We start from the raw sequence: 9,126 nt of genomic DNA, 5'->3' as shown, positions 1-9,126 counted from the left end.
GAGTCTGGCAGGGATCCTCACAAGTCCTGAAATACAGAGCAGGTTGTGGCCTGCAGGGCATGTGGGTGATATCTTTGGGCTGAAGGTGAGCTCGCTTTTACTGCACAGACTCACTCTTGATATCTGGGCCACCTGAAAGAGCAGTAGAAAGCACAGTGTGTCTCAGTGATGTGATGTGACACTTCAAAGGAGTTAAAAGTTGTGTGTGCCTGGCAGGTGCAGTTCTTCATGTTGAAGTCCAAATTTAGTTCCTCTCAGCTTTCTGGATGGATGTTATGGAGGCTATATTGTGAGGCAGTTAATAACTTCTGTGTTTCCCTATGGATTTCCACCTCCACAGCAATAGCTGCCCACCTCAACCACAATAACCACTGCCGTACATTAGTCACTTCTTTTCTCCCACATCTCTGTATATCCAATGCAAGTAATTTCCCTGTATCTCCCCAAAGAGGAGTGTATGTAGGTGTGCCACCTCTTCTCCAAGAGCAGTGAGAGAAAAATTAGGCATAACTAACCTCCCACCCTTCAGTGTGCAAACTCCATCCCTTCTCTTCTTGCTGTCTCTGGCTTTGTAGTCATCCAGGGACGCAGCACCACTTGGCATGCTTTCTCCATACCCATTATGATTTTCATCTTTTCTTCATAGATTCATAGAATGGTTTCAGATGGAAAGGACTTTAAAGATAATCTAGCTCCAACCCCCCTGCCATGGGCAGGGACACCTTCCACTAGTTGCTCAGGGCCCCATCCAACCTGGCCTTGAACACTTCAGGGATGGGGTATCCACAGCTTCTCTGGATAACCCACTCCAGTTCCTCATCACCTTCACAGTAAAGAATGTCTTCCTAACATCTAATACAAACCTACGACTTGTAAAAGAACTGTAGCCCGCGTGGGAATCTGAGTGCTTTCCTAGATCCGCAGTAGTGGGCAGCTGCAGCTGCTGAAGCCATCCCTTCCTCCTGCCTGCCCTCGTCGCTGCGCTCCCGGCACCGCCGGCCGTGCGGGGCGGGGCGTGCTCCGGCCGGACCGCGGCATAAGGGGCCGGGCTGGCCGGGCCCAGCGTTTTTAAACGCGGCTCTGGCTGTTTAACGGAGCAACAGCAGCTGAACTTGTCCCGTTTTTTCCCAGGAAACTTGTGAGTCCTCGAAGCCTGGCCAAGTGCTGGTTCACATAACTTTAAAAACTGACCAAAGTAGTTACCAAGGTACTTTTTTTTTTTTTTTCTTTCCCAATCTGGTATTCTTTTGAGGGAGCCTGGTTAAAGTGTTAGACTAATAGTCAAATGGCTGAAAGGAGCTAGGAGATGGCCTGGAACAACATCAGGAGACATTCCAGAAGAAAACCTAGAAATTTCATCAGATGGATCTGAATTTTCTTTCAAGATATCCATAGGGATTCAGAAAGGGGGAAAAAAAACCCAAAACACAAAACCAGAAGTAAAAATGTCTAACAATCACAAATTCAAGTGTTTCCTTTCGGATTAGAAAGATAAAAGGACTAGAATTCAAAGGTTCTGGACTAGAAAAAAAAAAAAAAAACAAACCAAACAAAACTACTGGAAATAGTTGCAGGGAAAGGAATGGCAGGAAAACAGGAAACCTTTGATTGTAATTTCCTATTCAAACAGTTGGAACAAGGTCTAAAGGAGCTAAAAAAAAACCCAGAAGGAAATCAAAATTTTCATGCCCTGGTTGAAATAAGCAACCAAGATAAGGAGTTAAGACAGAAACTTTTTCTAATACCTCACAACTCCACATGGTTCTATTCTGTTTATAGCCAGGAGAGGGGGGGATTACCCAGCTAAAGCAATCTGTTGTGTGGAGAAAAAAAAAAGTACTGGTTGAAGTTAACTTGACTGTCCAAATGGAGTGCTAGAAAACATAAGAGCAAAGGGTACTTCTGGGCACTACATATGGGCACAGGGCTTATGGCAGCTTACAGTTTATTTCCATACTATAAAGCTAATTTATCAGATCACTTACAAGCCCTTAACATATAAAGTGACAACACCTATCTTAATCAGATCTCTAGAGGCAAATGCTAGAAGCAGTGGGGAAAGATGAAATTCTATCTGGTCTGTTAGAGGACTTGCAAAGATTTTTGTTTAGTGTGTATAAATACATTTATGAATCCAGCCAACTACCAGAGGACCAGTCTCTGGAATGACCATTTCATCAATATAAGCAAATGTAAGTGTCATGTGCCTATAAAGGTGTGATTGGTTTTTTTTCTGGATCATGACTTATGCCCTTCATTAGAGTAAAATAACTATTAAGAAGGTGATTGTCATAATCCTCATCTGCTCAGCTCTGCATTTAATGGGGAGGTGGGGATTAACAGCTGGTTTTTTTTTTTTTTTTGTGGTATTTTCCAGCAATCAGAAAGAGACCATTAACAGGGATAACTGGCAACCATATAAAAATTCAAAACGGAAAACTGGTATTGAAAAAATTTGGATGCAATAACAATTATTATAAATAAAATGTTGGCTAGTACAGATGTTGGTATCTCATTTCCCAGTTTTAGACACCTTTAGAAAAAGCTAGGAAGGAAAGCTGTAATTTTACACCTAATTTATGGTATGGAGGCAGTGAGGCAGTATGTATCACTTCAGACTCTGAAATGCAGATCCTAACTTTCTGATTATAAACCCGATTGCCAGCTTTTGTTCTAGTGAGAGTTGCATAGTAACTGAGTATTTCTGACAAGAAGAAGATTGTAAAGGGAGAAACCAGAAATATATATATAATGTGAGTCATTAGGATACGGGTATAGATGAAACCTTGAAGGAGAAGCAGGGAAAGAACTTTTACCATGTGTGCAATATAGTGCACTATATCTTAATGAGTTGGAAATAACTTCTCATTTGGAGTCTCTCCCATCTCAAAGATGTAGCATGTCTTGGACTGGTCATCACAAGTCTGGCTGTTGGGGTGAGGTCCTCCAAAGGTGACAGAAGAGCAACCTATTAGCCAGAAAGAAGTGGTTGCCCTGGGGTCTCTGGTCTCTAGCAAACAAAATTATTTCACTTTCTATCACTAAAAAATTATACATTGGATACTTTATTAAATCTAATTCTCCACCCTCAATTTGAAAGTGCAATATTAGGAGGTAGGTCACAAGAACTCTGAAAAGACTATTTGCATGCAAGTCAAGATCAGCAGCAATTTAAAGCAGGAGTCATGGACTGCCAGTTATGAGGTGTGTTTGAAGGCTATTGGATGAAGTTCATTCCTCTGGTCATGGGGTTTTTTTAGGCAAAATACTTTGATACATGCTGCAAAAGGTGTAAAGTTGTACCAATCAAAATAAACGCAAAGAGATATGACCTATTTCTAAAATACCCATTTTCCTCCTGTGGGTGACATAACAGGAGAGACTGGGGCAAAATGTTTCCTTTGATAGAAAGAACAAAATTCTGTACAAAATTCTCTCTCCCCTAGAAGCTGGCAGACATGCACACGGTTTCTTTTGTGCATTTGTCAATATTGCAAAACTATTTCAGAAGTTGGGAAAGAAAAATAAAACATCTCGGTGGTTGCGTGTTTGAGTACTTTTGGTTAAAAGAAAAGTTGTTGCAACTTCCACTGTATCAGAGTATTCACATTTCAAAAGGTCTTTCCTATCAGATATGGGTGCTAGTGCTTACATTAGAACTCAAACATTGTGAGTTGGAGGTGACTTTTAAATAACTTCCATGTGTATGAAAGTTTCTGGTTGTGACAGGCCCTTTACACCTTCTGTTCTTTGAACGTGGCTGACACAGTCGTAGCATGCTAGGGAAACAAAACTTAGGTAATGGTTGTCTCTTGATTTTGGCGGTTTATTTGGTTGGTTTGAGGTTTGTTGTTTTGTTGTTTTGTTTTGTTTTTTTTTTCAATTGCACTCTCCCTGCTACTTTTGAAGCCATTGTCTGATTTTGATCTTATATTACATGAGAGCATGAGTATTAAAGATACCGAGTTTCTTCATGTCCTGTGAAACAGCATTTGGAACAAAACCTAGTAATGTCCCAGAGATGGATATGTGTTCCCTTAGCTTTTGTCCAATGGGCAGTGTCTTGTTTTGCAAAGACAGGTGTCTGCTAAGGAAGGCAGGAGCCTCTCTTGGAATGGAAAATGTAAACCCCCTCCCTCCAAATTAGAATTTTGACGTTAAGGGACTCTCAGGCAAAGATATGGGAATAAGAATAACAGTTCTTTACTAGGAAAATTAAAATAACAATGTAGTAATAAAAAAAAACCACTGACAGAGTCAGAATACAACCTGACACCCTACTGGTCAGGGTGCTGGCAGCAGTCCCATTAAATGGTGGCTGCAGTCCTCCTGGATTGGCAGATGTCATTCTATTGAAGCAGTGATCCTGTAGAAGGGCGTAGTTTACCTCTGAAGGTCCAGTGCTGGTGTAGATGGGCCTGGTCTTCCTCTGGGAATCTAATGGAAAAAAGTCCTCCTGGTGTTCCAAATCTCAGATTTTTATCTAGGTAGGAATGCTTGGCTCCTCCCCCTGGGCAGAGCTTCTCACAATGGGATGATGTAATTTCATCAGTCATGCCTGAGACTCAATGGCCCTTTGACAGAAGGTCTCTCCCTGGCCTGAGGAGGGGATAAACTACACATATAGTTAAGACTTAACTGAAGTCCAGCCTCTTGCTCATCCTGAACAGGTAGGGGAGGACTAAAAAAAGAAAGGGTTATGGTTGTGAAGGGAGCTGACTCATGGCTTTCAGTGGCTAGAATACAAATTTGGAGGAAATCTGGCTTCATGAGTTCTGTAGTTCTTGGAAAAATTTATTCAAACTTGTGATCTTCAGTGCTTGGAAAGACTGCAGTGTTCTGGCTTTGTATAACACAGAGGTATTAATGCTGATACACTGCTAACAACACAAAAGCAGAGTATAAACTCTGAAAAGCTCCTTCCCTTAAACACAGAAGTACATAAATTCCAGATTTTATCTGTGAGATACAGAGTTCTGCAAATGCAGTGGGAAATCATGGGAACCATCATCTTAATAGGAAGAGGATTTTGTTGAAGGGACAGCTAGCTGTTCCATTATTATTACACTAGAAATATATTAGAGGATCCTGATATTTGACTGCTTAGGTGAAAGTAGCAAAATCTCTAATATCAATATGTTACACTAGAGTATTAAATTGTACAGAACTGTGGTTTTGACTACACAAACTTAAATATCTAGTTTTGGGGGCCTTTTTCATAAAGTAAATTAAATAAAAATTTGTTACGTACAATGAACAGGAATACTGCTGCATAGGCAAAGCCACATACTCATAGGTCCACAATTTAAAGAGCCTTCTTTCTCAAAAGCAAGACAACCCTCATAGGAAGGACACTGTGAAGCTAAATATGAAAAGATCAGAAGCAGTGACACTTTTAAAAAAAATCTTTTAAATTTATTCTTCTCTTGAAGGACCATGTGGGCAAATAGCTCTTCAGTGCATATACCTCAAAGGTGTACACTGAAGATCTGTACTAACTACCCAAAAGATGGGAAATACTTACTGACAATCTGAGTAATTTTAACTCACTTTTAATCACGTACCCTTATGTAACATAAATATTAGTAAGGCAAGAATTCCAGAAACTTAGATATCTGTAGGTGTATCCAAGAATTCAAAACATAATCTATCCATTTGGCATGTTGAACTGTTGAATTAGGCCACACCTGAAGGGTGTTTGCTCTCTAGGATACATTAAAAAATACCTGTATGTTTTCTGAAGTATTTGGCAACAGCTGAAATCTTAGGAAATCATAAATTCTAGATAGACTGGGAGAAGTTTTTTGATGGTATGAATGTGATCCAATTGCCCCCTACAACTTTAAGTGTCCTACGGGGCCCTGTAGAGATCACAGAATCTGCTGAGTTGGAAGGGACCCACCAGGATCATCAAGTCCAACTCCTGGCCCTGCTCAGGACCATCCCCAAGAGGCACACCATGTTCCTGAGAGTATTATCTAAATGCTTTCTGAACTCTCTCAGGCTTGATGACAGCTCACAGAAGGAGGGAATGAAGTTCTGCAGCATTTAATTGTCTACAGTACTCCTCTAAAAGTTCAGTTACACTTAGTTATGACAGTACCCTTGCATCTGGACAGAAATATTTTAAAAGTTCTTTCTTAAGAGTGGAAATGCGAAGAATTGGGCACAGTAGTAGCAGCCTGCAATGCAGCAGAACCTAACCTCTGCCTATCTAATCCTGCTCTTTTCTAACCTTGTCCTTCATGCATATTCAAAGAACCGAAGTCACATGCTTCAAAGTCAAGCCTTTGCAAGATCAAGGCTTTTCCAGTGCACAGAACATGCCCTTCCTGCCCGGTGTGCCTGCACAAGGAGGTTTTCTATAGAAGCCATTATTATCTTGGTTAACACCACTCCCTCCTGCCATTTGATATTTTAGTGATGTCTTTATTATTTTTAATCTTCTCTTGAGCTAAAGATCTAAAAATTAACGAAAAAACAAGCAAATTATCCAAAGAAAAGCTATCTCAAAGATTTTCAATATGCAGAATTGTGTTTAGAATTTATGAAATTTAGAAAACAAAGCACATAAATCAATGTATCATTGTCAGATCTTAGAGCGCTAAAATGTACTTATTGTGTTATAGTAAACTAAATAACTGTAATACTAGCTATTACCTAACATTGCTAATCATCAGATCTCATTTACAGAGACGGTAGAATATTTGAAATGCTCTGGGGCAGACCACATAAGCAGGCAGACAACACTGAGTCCCTCACTGATGCCCTGCTGACTATGTTCCCACTGCCCTTGTGCTTCTAACATTTACTGTTATTCATCATTATTTTAAACACTTGGGTTATGTTATTTTTGTGTCAGGTCTGTAAATGTTGACAATTCTTGGAATTTTAAAACAAGCCTCAAATAATGAAATATTTCCAATATTAAAAACTCCAGCTGTTCCAATCAGACTCTTAGCTCACAGAAGTGATCCTCAATCCAAAACAGAGAACCAGTGACTGCTTAAAAAAGTCCAAGCAAAGAGATAGTGGAAAGAATCTTAAATGATACTACAGCAGATGACTTTTGGAAAGTCCATGAATTCTCTACCTCATGAACGCAAACAAACTTTTAGGAGAAACTTGGGACTTTTTTAATGCCAGTCACTCAATCCTCAGCAAGAGTTGATACGGCACCTCATCAATTTTCCTGGCTATTGTTGGCTTTGCTGTGAGGTTGTGCATGGTGGGACCGAGTCAAACGTGTTCTCTTGAGCTCATTTGGCTTTGCTGTAGGAGCAGAAGGGACATAACCATCCCAACAGAGCACAGAAGAAATGAGCATGCCTCAGCCCTTCGTGCTGGACCCAGACGTGCCTGTTCGTTCGGTCTCGATGCCAACACTGCAGCTGAAGGCGCAGGCAGTGAAATCGGAGAGAAGCAACTTTGGGCAGGAGTTCGGCATGAGGAGTTGCAGCACTTTGAGGATCAGTGTGGAAAGAACTATGAGACACATCATTGCTGGTTGCACAACTGAGGCTTGAGTAAAAGGTTTGGAGTCGCTGCCGTGGTGAATACGGTCCACACCTGGATTTTAATTCCTTACTGCCTCCTTACACTGCAGTGTCTCTGTACAGCCAGAGTAGCTGTGTAATAGGATAACTTAACACTTTGCTTACAAGCAGCAGAAGCACAGTTTCCTACCCCAGTTACTGCTGCCGAGCTGCGCAGAGGATCCTGCAGCGGGTCCCCAGGTGCCCCGCTCCGCCGCCGGCTCCGCGCCCGGCCAGGGCTGCGGGGGAGCGCGGGCGGCGCGGCCGCGCCCGGCGCGCCCCGGAGGTGCGCGGGGCAGCGCCGCCGTGACGTCGCGACGCGGTTGCCATGGGGACGCCTGGGGTCGTACCTGACGGCTGTCGTGAAGCAGCGGGAGGAAAGCGAGGGAGGAAGGAGGGGGAGTCCAGGCCCGGCCCGGCCCCCGGCCCGCGGGGAGTTGGCTCCACGCCGCGCCCCGCCGCCCGCGCCGCATCGCAGTCCGAGTCGGGAGGTGGAGGCGGCGCTGCCGCCCCTGGCTATGTAGGGGCCCCAGAGCGGGCAGATCCGGAGGCCGCTGTCCGCCTCTGGAGCTCGGCGCCGGGGCCGGGCCCGAGGCCGGGCCCGGCGGGATGTTTTCCAAGAAGCCGCACGGGGACGTGCGGAAATCCACGCAGAAGGTGCTGGACACCCGCAAGGACCCACTCACCCGACTCAAGCACCTCCGCGTCCTTATCGGTGAGGCGGCCGGGAGGGGGAAGGGAGCGGGTCAGCGGGGCCGCGGGTCCCGGCGTGGGAAAGACCGGGAATTCGGGATTAGCAGCTGGGCGCTGGGGCAGGAGGCGGACTCGAGGCGAGAAAACCCACCCGGCGAGCGGGGGAAGACCCCTGCGCGGCATGGCGGGCGAGACTGCAGCAGTGTGCCGGGGGCTGCAGGACCCCGCAGAATGCTTCCCTCGCCGCTTTTGTACTGAGACACGGACCTTTCCATCTGAAGGTGGAATTGCTTTGGGAACTGTGCAGGGAGGCGAAAAAGTGGTGTTCTTCCCATATGAATTATGCTGTAGAATACACAAAGTGCTAAGTTGCTGCGCATGAATAAAAGTGGCTGGCGAACGCAAATAGTGCCTGTAACTCCTGTCTTACAGTAACAATTTATATTTGTGTACATTTTCAAGGTAAGAGCTACAGCAGTAAGTGCTCACGAGCGTAGATGTGAATGAGCTTCTATACAGCCAGATTTAAAACACTTTTGGTTTGCTTGTTGGTAAAGGAGGACACACAAGCCCTGAAGGGCGGCCGCAGTTCCATGTGAACTGCCATTTAACCTGACCAGTGAATTAGAAATTGTGATTATACGGCATAATTGCCTAATGAAAAAAAAAAAAAAAACAGGGGGAAACAAAACCAAACCTAGTTAACCATTTCAAGATATCTGTTAGTTGCATGTGTTTGTAAAAATCTAAGTCATTGTCATCAAGCTGTCCTTGAAAAAAGAGGCTTGCTCTGGAGTATCTTTTGGGCGCTTCAGTCCTGCAAATGCGTGTGTTGCTTCTGACAGTTTATCAACATGTGAACAGGGCTGGGTCAAGGGCAATTGCATTCCGTGTTTAG

The 9,126-nt window shown here is 43.7% G+C and overlaps 2 protein-coding genes across 14 annotated transcripts in view; one reads left to right on the top strand and one right to left on the bottom strand.

Moving 5' to 3' along the window:
* Positions 1 to 3,929: 3,929 nt before the first annotated feature.
* On the bottom strand, positions 3,930 to 8,260 carry LOC140684305 (uncharacterized). Its single transcript, XM_072930217.1, has 3 exons — positions 7,687 to 8,260; positions 5,252 to 5,362; positions 3,930 to 4,437 (listed from the first exon to the last, which is right to left on the bottom strand). Exons 1-3 carry the CDS (start codon positions 8,006 to 8,008, stop codon positions 4,169 to 4,171), a joined length of 702 nt encoding a protein of 233 aa, XP_072786318.1. The 5' UTR covers positions 8,009 to 8,260; the 3' UTR covers positions 3,930 to 4,168.
* RALGAPA1 (Ral GTPase activating protein catalytic subunit alpha 1) overlaps positions 8,114 to 9,126 on the top strand; it is a 130,603-nt gene continuing 129,590 nt past the window's right edge. For all 13 annotated transcript variants that reach the window (XM_072930215.1, XM_002200519.7, XM_012574144.5 and 10 more), the window contains exon 1: positions 8,114 to 8,250. In XM_072930215.1, the coding sequence (XP_072786316.1) occupies positions 8,145 to 8,250 (106 nt within the window). In that variant the 5' untranslated portion in view covers positions 8,114 to 8,144. The remainder of the gene's footprint in view (positions 8,251 to 9,126) is intronic.

This window comes from Taeniopygia guttata, chromosome 5, assembly GCF_048771995.1.
Source record: "Taeniopygia guttata chromosome 5, bTaeGut7.mat, whole genome shotgun sequence".
Classification (NCBI taxonomy): Eukaryota; Metazoa; Chordata; class Aves; order Passeriformes; family Estrildidae; genus Taeniopygia; species Taeniopygia guttata.
Note: the sequence above shows the minus strand (reverse complement) of the source record. Positions and strands in the feature narration are given on the sequence as shown.